Source organism: Vulpes vulpes, chromosome 12 (genome assembly GCF_048418805.1).
Source record: "Vulpes vulpes isolate BD-2025 chromosome 12, VulVul3, whole genome shotgun sequence".
Lineage (NCBI taxonomy): Eukaryota > Metazoa > Chordata > Mammalia > Carnivora > Canidae > Vulpes > Vulpes vulpes.
Window position 1 is genome coordinate 98,881,925 of NC_132791.1, and position 16,458 is coordinate 98,898,382.

General features: G+C 38.8%; 1 protein-coding gene across 1 annotated transcript in view; it reads left to right on the top strand.

The window, feature by feature from the left end:
- GMDS (GDP-mannose 4,6-dehydratase) overlaps positions 1-16,458 on the top strand; it is a 576,788-nt gene that overhangs the window by 286,860 nt on the left and 273,470 nt on the right. The window contains exon 7 of the mRNA XM_072729241.1: positions 7,539-7,666. Coding sequence (XP_072585342.1) covers positions 7,539-7,666 — 128 coding nt within the window. The remainder of the gene's footprint in view (positions 1-7,538; positions 7,667-16,458) is intronic.

The window sequence follows — 16,458 nt, forward strand, 5'->3', positions numbered from 1 at the left end:
TGGCAGGACTCGGTGAGCAAATGAGGTATGAGCTCTCTGATCTCCGCAGTCTGCTCCGTCAGCCATGACCTTCCCAGTGTCTCTTCTTTCTACACCCTGTCTGCATCGAGCCACGGCCCAGGCAGATCCCAGTGGGGTGGCCAGAGACTACCACAGTGGGGGGAATGCAGGGCCCCAGGGCGGAGGTTCATGTGAGGTTCAGGATAAATTGGAAGGGTTTCTGTTTTGCAAAGAATATCATCCAAACTGGCTTTGTACTTTTAACTCCAAAAAAATCTTTAAGCCTAAAGCTTTTGGATGAAGCATTGAGCAATGAAATAGAACTTTTCTTAGACAAATTGTGGTCACTTCAAATACTCTTTGGTTGCTGATAGGAATCATGTTGTGTGTACACGCACGCGGACAAACGATGAAAACTGCCACATTGCTCACAGCTACTTCGCTTCTTAGGAGTTGGTATAACAGCAGGGCCATAATGAAATATTTTTGTAAAAGAAGCAATTTTGTTTAATGTGATAAGCAGAATCATCCCCAGCAGGACTTACTGTGTCTCCCTCCTGTTTGTTCCCTTAGTTCCAGTTGATCATCATAAGATGTCCATTCTTGCATTTTGTATGTTATAAAAACAAAAACCAAGCCTCTATTGAAGTATGATGCATTGTGGTAAAGACTGTGATTTAACAGATAATCTAATTCTTTAATTTTAATAAGTGTGCTGCTAGTCATGTTTTAAAGTTAAATGCTGATAATTTACAATGTATGTTTATAAATTTTGTCAGTTCTTTTCCTTAAATTTTTGTTTTAGAAGATATCTGACTATGGGAATATTATGTCGATATATTTCATGATTTTATAGCAGAAAGTTTAACAAGGAATACGTATATATGTGCACACACATACTGATGTAAGGATTAGATGTAAGAACAAAGCCAGGAAATTAGGAATTTGGCTTTAGTTGTTTATCTGAGCTGCCTCCTGTGTGTTGGTGCTGGAATGATCTCACAGCAGGCCGTAATCATCTGTTCTCACAGGAAGTGAGGCCCAGTGTAAAGGGGAAGAACCACAAGACAAGATGATCTTCTGTTTCAGGATTTCATAAGGAAAAAAAAGTATATTTGCCTGATATGTGAAAAAAAATCATTTAAAGTAATTATGTTTGAGCCTGAGAAAGAGTACAAGCAAAACAGTGAGACAAATCTCAGGTTTAGTTGTTTACACACACATACACACACACACGTGTGTGTGTGTGTATGTGTCTATACGTCTGTGTTTATACACACACACCCATATATTCATTGAACAGGCATATTCCATTGAAAAAAACATAAAAATCAAAATTTCCTGAATGTCTAGTATGAAAATAAAAATAAACGTGGGGGTGGCACAATTATTTGCATTGAGTCCAAGATATGCAGAGCAAATAATTTATTTTAATATCTTTATTTCTTTAAATCTGTCTTCATCTTCCTGCCAATTCCCTCCTGCCAGTAGGTGGGGACCTCTAGAGACCCCAAAGCAGTATCAAATCCCGTTTACTTAGTGTGATGCAGTGATTTATTTATTTATTTATTTATTTATTTATTTATTTATTTGAGAGACAGTGTGCAAGCAAGAGTGGGGGGAGGGACAGAGGGAGAGAAGCAGACTCCCCGCAGAGTGCAGAGCCCCACACAGGCTCCATCACAGGACCCCCGAGATCATAACCCGACCTGAAACCAAGAGTTGAGCCACCCAGGGGCCCCTGATGCAGTGATCTTAATAACCCTTTAGGTAATGTCCAGCCTCTTTAATTAGAAGGCTTAGCGGGGGCCTTAGACAGTAACAAAGTGGAAGAGCAGAGTATATTAACCTGGGGACCGTGGAAGGGGATAAAAGGTTGCAGGCGTTGGTATCTCCTGGCTCCCATCAGAAATAAACGCAAACCCCCTCAGAAGGAAACAGTCATTCTCAGATATGACCTCTGGTTTCCAGCAGATTAAGATAACTAAATATGAACTCTTCAGTGTCATCAAGTGAACAAGGAAACAAACTGCCATCAGTCAAAATCAGCAGAAAAAAAAAAAAACACAAGAAATTAGCCCTCAAGAATTTTAAATATTGGCATTATCAAATTCAGAATATAAAATTACTAAGACATCTCTAAGTAAATAAAATGATAAATCATAAAAAATAAATGAACGGCAATAGAATATAAAAATGCTCAGGAAGATTTGAAAAAGAACTAAAGAGAAGTTTTTATATATATATGTGTGTGTGTGTATATATATATAAAATTATATATAAATTATAAATTATATAATTATATATAAATTAATTATAAATTATATATAAATATATATTTATTATATATATAAAATAACAAAATATATATATAAAATTATTAAGATAAAGAATTAAAAGGCTGAATTAAAAATATTAGACTGCTGAAGGAAAATTAGGTAGATCTAAGAAAGTTACCCAAGCATTGCAGAGCTGGGCATCCTCAGACCCACATGGTACGCTCTGCACACTGCTAATCTCAGCTGCAGCTTTGCTGCTATAAGCTCTTCCCTTGCCTGGTGGCCAAGGAGGCAGCACTAGCTCCAGGCGTGGCTCTCGTTGGTGTCTGCTGCTGATAAAATTCAGGGGCTTCTCTCTCCACCAGGCTCCTAGGGTGAGTTAGCCTCCTTCCGCCCCTCACTGACACTATGGACTGTAGACTCACTGCCTCATCTTACTTGTAGTCCGTGGCCTCCATGGTCTTACCACCAAACCTCAACTACAGGCATCCTCCCTCACCACCTCCAGCCCATTCAGGGCTGCGGGGCAGGCCAGTTGGCTCTCATACTGCTGCTCATGCCCTGTAAGAGAGCCTTGCATCACTGCTTAGTGTATCTTGACACAGCTGCCCCAGGTCAGTCTGGGTGGTGTCCTTAGGAGATTTCTGCAGACTCTCCAGCATAAAGCAGGTTGAAAGCTCCTCCTCTCAGTGATTCTTCAATGTACTGTACTTGTTATCCCAAAGGAGCTAGGTTGGAGCACCAAAACTTACCTCTCCCGCCTCTGCTCGCATCCTCCACTACACAGGATGGCCACATGCCTGCCCTTCAGCACCTGGGAGAAACTTTGGGTTGTGACCACTCTTGGCTTTTGATACACTAAAATTATTCAGAAAATTACTTTTCCATGAAATGTTGTTTTCAAATTTAACTATTGTGATACAGGATCCTATTTTGAATGATAGAGATGAATATTGACTTTCTTTTTGACTATTTGAAGTAGTGTATTAATCTTTTCCCAGACTTGGGCTAACTACGGAGAAGGTCACATAAATATGAATGTGAGAGAAAAAGGTCTTACTGTTTTAAAAGATTGATCACAATAAAAATATTCAAGACAATAAACACTTATAACCAATAGAAGTACATTATAATGAGAGAATGTTCTACAGCCTTTGAACTGTAGTGTCTTATTAAGTCCTTAGTATGGATTATTATCCCATTTTATAGATAAGGCAACTGAAAGGTTAAAATGCTTGTTTAAGATAATGGCACTTATAAAAAGAACAGAATTATTAATAATTCACATAGTGTATAACCCTACTTCAGTGTTCTACCTCCAAAACCATGTCCTTTGCCTCAGCTTGCATATTAAAGCTAAAGCCTGTGCCCAGGTCCTAAGATGGTGTTCCAGGTTCCAGTCATGGTCTTAGCTCAGAACTCTCCGTGCCCACCCAGATCTATGCCCTGGAGCTTTCCTGTCACTTGAGTTCTTCTTGGAGACTCAGCCTGGAATTTAAATAAATAATACTAATATTTTATCCAGCATATCTTGGTGTTTTTGAAGATGGTGGTTTTTCTTGTATGCTGTATTGCAAAATGGAAATTCTGTCCTTTTCATTCTCTCAGTGCTAGCAAAACTCACAACCTCAGTCTTAGAACTAAGATTTGACATAAAAATCCATCTTAATCTTTCTTTTTCTTATGGATATACATTGATATAGCCACTCTTTTTTTTTCTATGTTAATGAGTTTACATTGAAAAATAACCTACAATGTTGAAGAAATGTTTATTAGTGCTTTCAGTATGTAAGTCTGTACATTTGACTTTGGCTTTTTATTTATACCTGTTCTCAGCCTCAGATTTTCAAAATCAGGGAATTAAGAGACCAAGGCATAAAAGAACTAAGAAATCTGAACTTTTGATTGAGGCTTAATTATACATGCTGTTAACATTATAATGTAATAATTATAATACTAGCTAACATTTATTGAGAACTTGCTAATCATATTACCTAGATTTTCTCACTTAAACATCAAATCCACATGTTAAGTACCTGTTACTATCCTTGCTTCACAAATGAAGACATGATGATACTAATTCCTTACATTTCAGTAATGATTTATGTGGTCCAGTGTTGTTTCATCTATACTAGCAGACCCTGATTTGACTTGGCAAGTATTTACTCTACTGGTAGTTTACAGAAGAGACTGTAACTTCAGAGCTGTTGAATGGTTGGTGCATAATACCATATAGTCAGTAGCTAACAGCGCTCGCCTTTGGTCATTGGGCTAACTTTCCATTTCTTGGTCTTCTTCCTAGATAAGATCTTCTAGTCTAAGGCTCTTAGAAATCAAGTATGCATTTAAAATAATTATGAGAGTTCCATTTTGCTATGTGTTATCATGCACAGCCACTTGAATAATCTAATCTGAGGAAGGACACCTCACACACATTATACTGTGTGGTGTCAGTGAAAACAGCCCAGGTGGGAAAGCAAGACAGCTTGGGTCAGGCTCACCTTCTTGTCCTCACTGTTGGGCAGTTTTGCTGAGCCTCTTGTTCTCTACCTGCACACTTGAGATGGTTGGCAAAGTGGCCTCTAAGTCTCACTCTAATATATAGAGTATAATATATAGATTTTATATAGTTATCTCCTAAAAACCTCATTCTTAGATGATAAGGCATAAAAATGAAGAGAGAAAATTTTAAAAATAATAATTTTAAGCCTCTCCAAAAATTAATTAGTGAAACAAATGGTAGTAATAATGTTTAAAATTAATCTGAAAATGGAATTTGGAAAACAGTTCCATTTACAGTAACATCAAAGAGAATAAAGTGCTTAGGAACAAATTGAACAAAACAAAACCAACTTATTTTCCAGAAACTTCAAAACATTGCTGAAAGAAATTTCAAAAGACCTAAGTGAATGGAAAGACATCCTATGTTCATAAATTAGAAGACATGATATGGTTAAGATGATAGTATTCTTCATGTTGTCCTACAGATTCAACACAATCCCTATTAAAATCTCAGTGGGCTTTTTTGCAGAACTTTACCAGCTGAACCTAAAAATCATACAGAAGTTCAAGGGACTGAGAGTAGCTAAAACAATCTTGAAAAAGAACAAAGTCAGAAAACTCACACTTCCTGATTTTAAAACTTAACTGTAAAGCTAAAATAATCAAGAATGTGTGACACTATCGTGAGGATAGATAATAGATCAATGAAATAGTACTCGGCGCAGTGCTAGAAGTGATAGCCATGTCAGAGTTGTTGAGGTCATGATCATTGCAGGGTTCTGATAAGAACTTAAAGACAAAGGCTTGTCCAGAAGCCCCTGCACCAGTTTTGCTTGTCCCTGTCTCACGGCTTAATTAATCCCTCGGTGACCTCACCAGGCGGCTGAGCTCAGGCTGCTTCTCTACTGGGTGTTTCCTGACCACATCCAGCCACGGAGTTAGCCAGACTTGACTGTTTCTGTGCTTGCCAATCTGTCATCTCACTTCCGGCAGTACTGATTTGTCTGTCTTATTCTCTCTGTGCTACTTGAGAGACGGGGCTGCTGCTTCACCCCCAAGTTTCTCAGCTCAGTGCTCAGTACTTGCTAGGTGCTCAGTCAGTACCGTTTGACCGAATAAACAGTAAGGGTAGAGCCTAGGTAGATTGCCTGAACGTGGTCACATGCTTCCATGGGAGCCCCAAACATTTGCTTACTAGTAAAGAGAATAATCTGAACTGTTCTGTGTTGGGAACTTCATCTAATTATATGGTATCATGAGTTTATCGAGTGTATTTGGAATGATAGTATAGTCCTATTATTAAAAAGAAAGATATCAAGAAATCTACACTTAATTATAAATTTAAATTTATTTTTTTACAAATTAATAGAGAATAAAAGATTGCTATTGGGTAGTAGCAGATTGAGAAGGGTTGCACTTATTAAATATTTCTTCATTTCGAAAGGCTCATTTTTGAAGGAGCTCTGTGTTTTATAAACTCCCATGGAAAGTTGAAACTTTGGATCTCTTAATGTGCTCTATGAGCTGCTAACAGAAACTGAAAATTTAGATTTCCGTGGAAGCCCCGTTGTCATTTTTAATGATGGCATTGGTATAAATGTGTACACCAAATTTTTGTAGTAAGCGAGCTAGTATATGTTTGCACTTGCCCTGGGCCATGTTCTTGCCAAAATTTAGTAAACCTCTTTAGGAAAATTCCCCTTATCCCTGTGCCAGTTTCTCTGGAAGCCAAAAGCTTTCATCATAACTCACCTCCCTGCCTAATCTGCAAAAGAACAAAGCTAAAGTTATTGAAATATGATAAATAATGATAATCTATCTAAACTGTATGCAGCCATTATTGGCTTTATACGTGTTATTACCTTGAGAATTTGGCATTACCTGGTGCTTTGTGATAACCTTACCTAGAAACAGAGGCATGGGTAAAATCACCTCAGAAGTAAGTGTCTTTTACTGTTGTCCTTCTCTGTAATCTTTTAAAAGTAGGGGCTTTCATTAAAGACCAAAGAACATAAAACAATTTCACTTCTTTCTTCAATTTATGGTACCTTTCATCAATTGTTTCAAAATATTTATGCAGAATTCAGGAGGCCAATTCTGTACATAGCACTTAAGTGAATTTGGAAGGTGGCATTTCAGTCAGTATAGTACAGAGAAACTTTTGACTTGGAACTGTGTCATAATTTATAATTGGAGAGCTTTGCAGGTTTCTAGAGAATGATCACCACTTATTGGCAACCCAAACGCATTTCTTGTTTGTTTCCTTTAAATAGTTATACCCTGTGAGCTAAGTTACTCTCCTCTCCCTTTCCCCATGAGCACCAAAATAGCTTTATTAATAGGAACATATGCTGTTTATGTTCTTAAAAAAAATCAGGGTGGTCTTAGATGTCTGTCTTCCATTCTGGCATTTCCCTTTATACAACCCTTTTGAATTTTCTGTTTAAAAACTGGCATTCCAATAGCTTTTCTTTGGCCTAATGCCTGGGTCACATATAGCAGCAGCAAATTAGGAATGTTAAGACGTCCCCCAAAGAAAAATGTTTGTTATGAAAGTAGAGCTGATGTGACACTTAGAATTAGAGCTTCTTAACTTATCTAAATGACAGTTAATGATCGTTTTCTTCTATTCTTATTTTAAAGGAGGGGGGAAGAGAATGAAAGACATGCCCAGAGGCTGAGGTTGGGTTTGGTTCACCAAACTGTTAAATGTCAAATGTACTATACTGATAATACACCCTTTTATCTCTTTTTTAGGAGCTAATTTTGTTACTCGAAAAATTAGCAGGTCAGTGGCTAAGATTTACCTTGGACAACTGGAATGTTTCAGCTTGGGAAATCTGGATGCCAAACGAGATTGGGGCCATGCCAAGGACTATGTAGAGGTAGGAACCGACTCATTATGTTCTTAAAAATACTTGTATCAGCTGGTGTTTTCAATGCCAGGCCTCAAGTGGAAAAGCATGACCTACAAGAGGTGGTAGCTTATAAAATTTTCCTAACGTAAATATGTTTAAACTCTTACTACTTTCAGTTTAAAGCTTCACAGTTCAACTTTACTTGGAGATCACACTGAGTGCTCCTTGAATGTGGAAAGGTCTCACAATTGTTCTTTTCGTTATTTAAAATGAAGATGTTGGTCATTAATTTGGACGATGGATGAAAAAAATGCTTTTCTTTCCAAAGCCTCTTTCTCCTTCTTGCTTTTTGCACCTTCTCCTTCCTGCCTGCCCAATAGACCTATAACTAACTGTGAAAATTTTTTTTAGGTTTAAAGGTGCAGTTCTCAGAGCTTCAGGAAATACTACCTAATTTCAATTTGTATAGTCCCAAGACTTTTAGATTTACATTATACTACCAAGGTATCCTAAGAGTAATATTCTTACGGAGCATTTGGTTTCTGGTTATTATCATACACATTTCTTAAAGTACGACTTTGCACACCAATGAATTCTGTTCATTAAGTAGAGAGTTGTTAATAATGATACTTTTGCATAGTACTGTGAATATAGTCAAAGGGAGATTCAGATTTTCACTCTTGGGACTTACATGCACAATAAATTTTGGTTTGGCTTAGTTAGATGTGTTACATGTATAAGTAGTGCGACTTTTCTTTAAGCAAATGGTTATATTTTACCTTTCCATGATCATTATGCTTGTGAGTATCCGCGGTGGTTTCTGTGGCCAGACATGAAGGAGCATGTTGGTAACATTGTCTTTTTCCCTGGAGTCTGCTTGTCCTTGTTTAGGTGCTTACAGATTTCCTGAGTTCAGGAAACTATTTCTGTCCTTAATGATTCCTCTCTGGGAAACCGGATCTGGCTTCCTTGTTCATTGATGCGATTCAAAAAGAAACTTGAACATTTATGAAGGAAAGCAAACAAGTAGTTTACTTGCTAACACAGAGGTTAGTCTCGGCACTGTTATTATTTTTGTCTATAACAATTAAAAATGTACACTTGAACGCCTAATGCTGATTTATATTATGGACAAAAAGTAGCTCTAATTTTAAATTTTAAACAATGTAACAATTCGATCATTTCAGTATGTTCTTCTAAGCTGTCATTACAAAGGGGCATTTTGTGACAGTCGACATTTAGATATATTTTAAGCACATCACATTAAAAAATACATAAGGCCTTACTTCCAGAAATCCTAAGTAGGAGAAAAGAGGTGTTATCAATAGATGCTGAGACTGTTTTGTCTAGCCTGTATGGCCTAACCTACTTAAAAAATATGAGGCAAGTTTTATAAAAATGAATACATTATTTTTTCAAAAATATCATTCTAGTTCTGCATATACTTAGAGTACTAGAGAGCTAATAGGTATCCTTCTTTTCCAAGGTCTTGTTCTCTAAATTCAGAACCAAATAGATCAAATTTTATTCTATTTTTTTTTTTTTTTGCACCAAGGTAAAAAATGATGTTTTTATTAGAACTCAGAAATAGGGGCATTTGGGTGGTTCAGTTGGTTGAGCATCCGACTGAGTTTCTACTCAAGTCATGGTCTCCGGGTCGTGAGATGGATTCCTGCATCAGGCTCCATGCTCAGCGGGGAGTCTCAGAAATAGACTTTGATAGTGCAACAGCATACCAGATGTTAATAATGCTTATTACCGGTTATGTTTATTTTCTTCTTTATATTTCTATAGTTTCCATGTATTTAAAATGAATAAATATAAACTTTTTCAATCCGAAAAAAAAATCGACATTTTAAAAAATAGGCCAGAAAAAAAAATGTACGACACTATTAAATAAATACATAAGTAATAAGTAAGTCTTCTGTGAGCTCAGTGGAGCTGGAAGGGCCATGCTGCTGTCTCTCCCAAAGTGCCGAGGCTAGCACTGGTCCAGCGTGTAGCTCCAACCTTGAAACAAAGGGGCCGCATTTGTTTTCATTTAAAATAAAAGCATTTTATATACATTTTGGCTCAAAAGCTTCAAAGAGGTCTTCCCAAATGCCGTTTTGAAGAGTCCTTGACAAGCTAGTGTCAGTCCAGTAAGCCCAAGAAGCCACAGCATCCATGCAGGAGTAAAATGTTCTGGCCTTTCAGTAAGAATATAAGACTTACAGACTTCACGGAGAAACAGACATATGAAATTAAGTCATTCTCATTGGCATTCAAGACCTGATTTGTTCCACAATACAAGTAGGTTTTGCTGTTAAGGATTCCTCTGGGGTTCAGACAGTAACACGTGTTGATGATGTAAGAAGCATTGTATAGTTTCCATTTATGAGTCCTGAAAGAAATCTGAATTTCTTGATTTCCAAAAAAAGTGTCATTATTAGGTAAGAATTCATAGTTTGCTGTTTCCATTTTAAGAAATATTACCATCCCTTGCATTTCTAAATGTATTAAAATGAGGTTCCTCACAGACTTACGACTAAAAGTAGATGTTGCCAAAATTAAAATCAACAAGCATAAGAATGAAAAAAGAGAAGCATTGTTTGTTTAAAGTATATCTGCATCGTTGCACTATAATCAGCTTTAGAATAAAGAAGCCTTGGCAAGTGCAGATCAGACAAGTCATAATAGCATCTTATTTACATACGTTTTAATTATATAATCTTCCTCCTTTATACACAAACATTTTGTACTGGTGAATCTTTAGATGAAGTGACTTATACTTTTTTAGTTATGGAAGAACTTCAATGATGCATAGAGAGCATTTGACAGAGAGTGTAGAGATCCTAGCTCTGTCAATGATTTGCTTAGGGTTTTATATCTCAGTTTACCCATCTGTGAAAAGGGCATAATAACAACCCTGTAAAAAATTAGCACTAATGTGCTGTACATTCGTGATTAGAATCTACCTCTTTCTTGTAAACATTTTTGCAACAGTTTATACAAAGGCATTTCCTGTTGCTGATTCAGGTTCATTAACATCCATTTCTAGTCTTATTTCCTAGATCAAAATGATTCATAACTTAAACTTGAGTGGGTAAGTGGTATTTCAACTTGAAATGAAGAATATAAAAACTATTTTAAACTATATTGTACTTCAGGATAAACAACTTATATGCAGTTACATCTTTTCCAATATTTTATTACAAACATACAGGATTATTGAATGAATTTTACCATGAACAGCCATATACCCACTACCCAGATTCTGTAACTAACATCTAACAGTTATTGTTGCAATTTGAGAAAAAAATATTACTGTTTAAAAACTACTGTAATGCTGATGGATCAGAGCTCTAAGTACTCAATTTACACAAACACAGGTTATCAAGAATTTACCCTTCTTATGGAATATAGTCAACTGACAATTCAAACTTTTAAAATATTTTTATCTTCTTAAATAATTATATGACACCATCACATTCTGTTTTCATGCCTGCCACCTTCCACATACATCAAAGCAATTCCTAGTATTCATGAGAACATGCTGGGGGCTGCATACCACATTCAGGCAAATTCACGTAGTCAACATGGTACCCGTAGTGCCTGAAAAGTGCCAAGGAGAGGATATCTAACTTCTCTCAGGGGTGTTGGTCTTCCCATATATCTTCTGTTCAGACCTGCCGTGGTCGTGGTTCTAGTTGCTACATATGACAGTCTTTTAAACCTCATATAAAACCCGGTAAGACTGCACAATGCTAAATTGCACAAAGGTAAGCAGATTTCTTTATCGGAGGAATAACTTCTCAAAACTTAGGCTAGATGAATGCACTGTGGCCTGATAAGATTAATAAAGGGTTTCTCAAACTTATTTAACTTTGCCACCCTCTTAATAAAAATATATATATATATTGACATCTAGCAATGCAGAGGTGGAAAATGGCACCATATGTTTAAAATTAATGGTAACAGTTTGATTAACAAGGTTTCAGTGTGATCCCACCTTGAAAAAAACTAGCTAGAACACAGCTAGAGCCAAAAATTACTGAGAGGTGAGCTAATTGATAAGGGCTGAACTGGAAGTATCTTAAGTTTTTACCACTCATAACAGGGTCCTTGCTCTTGGGATACATGGATAATCAAGTGACCTAAGTCTGAGCGTTTTCCAAGACACAGCGAAAAGCCATTTAAAAAATATCATGACGTCGGGATCCCTGGGTGGCTCAGCAGTTTAGCATCTGCCTTTGGCCCAGGGCCTGATCCTGGAGACCCGGATCAAGTCCCGCATCCGGCTCCCTGCATGGAGCCTGCTTCTCCCTCTGCCTGTGTCTCTGCCTCTCTCTCTCTGTGTGTCTCTCATGAATAAATAAATAAAATCTTAAAAATCTAAAAAAATATCATGTGGTTTTACTGCCAACAACTGACCATAGAGGTGCTCCTGAAGAGTTCTCCTAATTCAAAGGCAATCCACCACATGTTCACATTATTAGGGGAGGATTTTTGAGATTCATCTGAATTTTAATATAATGGTTTCTCACACATACCTCTTTCTTTTCTCCCTCCTCCCTCCATCCATCTCTGCATCCTTCCTTCCCTCTCTTCTTTCTTTCCTTCTTCCCCCTCCTACTTCGTTTTTTGGCAGGGAACATAGATTAATTTTTAAAAGCTAGTTTTAGAAAAAAAAAATAATAAAAATTGCCAAATGTTGGATGCTCATTATGTGCCAGAAACCTTACTGAGAACTTTACATACATTATCTCATACGCTACGTGCAACAGTCCTTTGGAGATGAAGGAATCGAGGGTGGGGGAGTCCAGGGGATGATCTGCCAGTGCCGCGGGCAGCACCGCTCAGCCCAGGCCTGGGACCAGAGCCGTTCTCACAGTCACTAATTCACATTGAAGGGAGGGGAGCCACGACCTAAGCAGGGGGTCTGGCTGACCTGTCATTTCCCAGAGGGAGAAGACAGTGAGCTTCTCTCCGGCTTCTCTTTATAGTCCAGGGGGAAGGGAGAGGCCTGGAGGGGCGGTGTGGCTGAGGCTGCGATCAGATCTTGCCGAATCAGCCCAGAATGTTGGCTCTATTAGGCCACGATGCAGAGGATACGTTTGGGGGTCGGGTAGTTGAGTGTCCCTCCCTGCCATCCATTGTGCCCCGCGTGATTAACTTTCCTTAGAGCTGTCATACTCCACTGCTGCTGGCAGGGACCTGCGGAGAGCCACCGAGCTCGGCTGAGGGAAACCCTGTGCACAGAGCTGGGAGAAGGAGCCGGGGCTGCGCCTTCCCTTCTTCCTCACCTGGCAGTCCGCTGGTAGCATTTTGCATCCTGTGCTAATTCACACAAATCTGGAAGAAAAGGATGCCATCTACACTTGTCTAAGACTTTATTTAAGGGGAGTTTATTGTTGCAACAATGTCAGCAAACTGTCTCTATCTTTTTGTTCAGGAGGGTAGCTCCATTTTTTTGGTGTGTTTGAATCCTCTAAAGTGTTTGTGGTGCCAGAATGTGCTCTTTAGGTAAGGCCTCACTTAACAGAAATGTGGAAGGTCCTAGTTGCCTTATTTCCTCTGGCCAGGTCTTGAGTGACTGGGATGACCTCACAGGAGGGGCCAAGCCCCCAGATTCCTGAGACTCTAAGCTCTGTTTAAATTGTTGTCTTCAGTGAATGAAGACTACACCAGCGGAATTTCTAGGATGGATTATTCATCGGGTTTTCATCCACAGATAGTTTAGAAACAAGGAGGTAGATGCAGTTTTAGATCATGTTTTCAGTTGTATTTTGAAAGTTTTAAATTGAGCATCTGCCATCAAGCTAGAAAAGTAGTTGTTGGCAAATGTGTATGTGTGTGCAGAGAGAAAGAATGAAAATGAATATGGAGTGGAGTTGCGTATTCAGTAGGTGCCTGTGGAAATGGATTATGAAACTTTGTGTAAATGCCATTTAAGTTCTAATGGGTGGCAATTAACCACATTAAGGTAGAAGCTTGTGCTCCACCCTGACTCACTCCCACTGATGCTAAGTGTCATCATACTGCTGTGCATCATGAAATGGCTGTTTGTACCTCTGAAAGTCATGGTTCTATTTCTGAGAATAGTCTTAGGAAAACAGTGCAAAAAGCCCCCTGTTACTCTTGGGTTATCCCACTTGTTTACATGCATCTAGGCCGTACGTGCATCTAGGCTGTGCCGTGAGACCCTGGGAGCCTTCCCCTCCCACCCCCAGTGGGGCTTGCCCAGTCGGCGCCGCTCCTCTCCTCGTCCTGGCCCACCTGCCCTTCCTCACACTCTCCTCCATCCTCCCTGCTTCTCCGGGTCGGTCATCTTTCCTCTCCTTTCCCCGGTGCTGCCCACTTCTCATCTGCTTCCACCCACAAAGGAAAGCTGGCTATTTCACTTTAATAACAAGACTGTTCATGTGATGTAGACGTAATTGCCTCTTATAAAATATGACATCACCTAAATTTAGTGATGATTTTGCCCACAGAAGGTATATATTTTTAATAGTAAATGCTTCCTTTTTACATTAGGACACTCTGGAAAGGACAAACTATTTGCAGGGAAGGTAATCTTTCCAACTTTCATTGTGTCCGTCCCATGCTTAGAAACGCCCATAAATTACTCTCTCTCTCATGCATGAGCACACAACACACCCTTACGCACAGTCAAAATCCTCATTTTGACATTCATTCTAAATTAGAGTACTGTTTGGTTTTATTCTACTTACCTGCTTTATTCACAGGAAATCATTTACTAAAATTACTTGTTCTGTCCCCACAGAGCCGGGGCCTGTGCCCCTTTTCTGTGGCTTTGTCAGACCATTTAAGGGCCTCTTGCTGCCATCAGGAGCCCAGGCTCCAGGTTCCCAGGCTTGGCCTTAGGGGACCCTTTACTATAAGTGTGTTTACATCCAAAGCCACAAAGCAGAAAACCTCTTCCAAATAGAATGTTCTGTAAGGCAGACATGCATTTTATTGTCTGCTTCTGTGTGCCATGTTAGAGAACATCTCTGTTTATTTTCTGCCATGAAAACAGCAGTGAAGTCTCAGAGATTCTCCTTATCTTTTCTTTCTAGGTAAGGAAAAAATTTTGAGCTCCTCTGTGAGTGTTGCTGCATTTGCATTTGTAAGATCAGTTATTTCTTTTTCTAACTTTTGAGTAGAAAGTTGGGATACCTGGTGGCTCTGTAGAGCAATTCGATCTGAGCTCAGGGGTGATCCCTGTGATGGATAACTTGATCTATCCCACTGATTGTTTGCCCAGGGCAGCGACTGTGAGACTAAGAGGCAGATACGTTTTTGGACTCTTTTTGGGAATAGATCCTGTACAGGAATGCAATGTCTGCCACCTTGACTTGCCAGTTAGTTTTAAAATAGGTGATTGACTTTGTTCTGTGTTCTTTACTCTGTGCTTATCGTGGTTAAGAGTATTCAAAAGCCACCGTCCTCTTGGGATCAAATTTCCGAAGGATTTTCCCATGTGGCTTTTACAGTTGTTCCAGAAACTGGAGGTATACATGCAAGCTAAATAGGCCCCCCCAGATGGATCCCATTAGGTGAAGATCCCCTTTTCATTTTAGAAAAGATAGACTGGGGCTTCCACCAAGCCCAGTTAATTTATATAAGTGCAGTTTTACAAAAGCAGAATTACTTAAAAGCAAAACTGAGAACCGCTTGCAAAACTGTCTTTGCATTGTCCGTTTGAGCCTCCCATGGAAATTATTAGTCAAGCTCCTAAAGAAAGAGATGGAACTACTCCTTAGTATAGCTTCCCCAGCTGCCTCTCAAAGTCACATAAAATGTTTGAGATCACTTCTGCTTTTTCTCCTCCTATTTCGAAGAGAATGGTTAAGTTTAACTCATTACTGTTTATTACTTCCTGAAGAATCCAAGTAGACTGACATCTCTGAGAGCCAAACCATTCTGCACAAACACAGGATGTGATGTGGTCAGTTGTCCAGTATGTCTCTCTCAAGGAAGCTCCTTGAAGGCAGGAGCTGGATTCTATTCCTCTTTATCTTAATCATGCCTCCCAACATGCTTGGACAGAATGGCAGATGCCCAGCAGATACCCTCTGTGTTTGACCACTTATTTATACAATTTATAAAAATGAATATGTATATATGAAATGTGTTTTTTATTCCTCTCATTATTAAAAGATTGTTTTCTAGCCTTAGCATGAGATATTCCATACTGACCTTAACTCATTTTGTTTTCAACTGTGGTGGATTTACTTGATTCCAGGAAGTAATGTTTTCAAGTAGCTTTCTCTTGTTGCATGCAGACGGTAAAGGAAAACTACTGAATAGTGCCCATATGTTCCTACACTGTGGTAAGTTTCTCAATTATCTACAGATTCTACTATCATTAGACTTTATTCCTATTTGTAAAAGAAGGATATATGAGCAGATGGAAGCAGCAGAATGAAAGAATGACGTACTGGTCCTGATTTACCAGACACAGTTTTAATAATCACAAAAGTGGCATTAGCTTACAAGATCAAGGGCCCCTCGGTATGACCGGTAATACTGACATCTGCTCGTTCAGAAACCTCTTTACTTGTGTGGTCCTCACTATATTTCCCCTCAGTTTTCAAGACTCCCATTTGATAGAGGATTCTTCTAGATAAAGCAGGATTCCCATCACAGATTCTATTGTCTTGGAAAACTTTCACTCTTCCATCCCATCCCCCTTCCTGTCCCACCCCCCAGTCCACTGTATCCCTCCACCTGAAAACACTTGCACACACACACACACACACACACACAGAGCAAGTCACTTTCTAATAGGACTTTGTTTTTAAAGACATATAAGGGGCGCCTGGGGGGCTCAG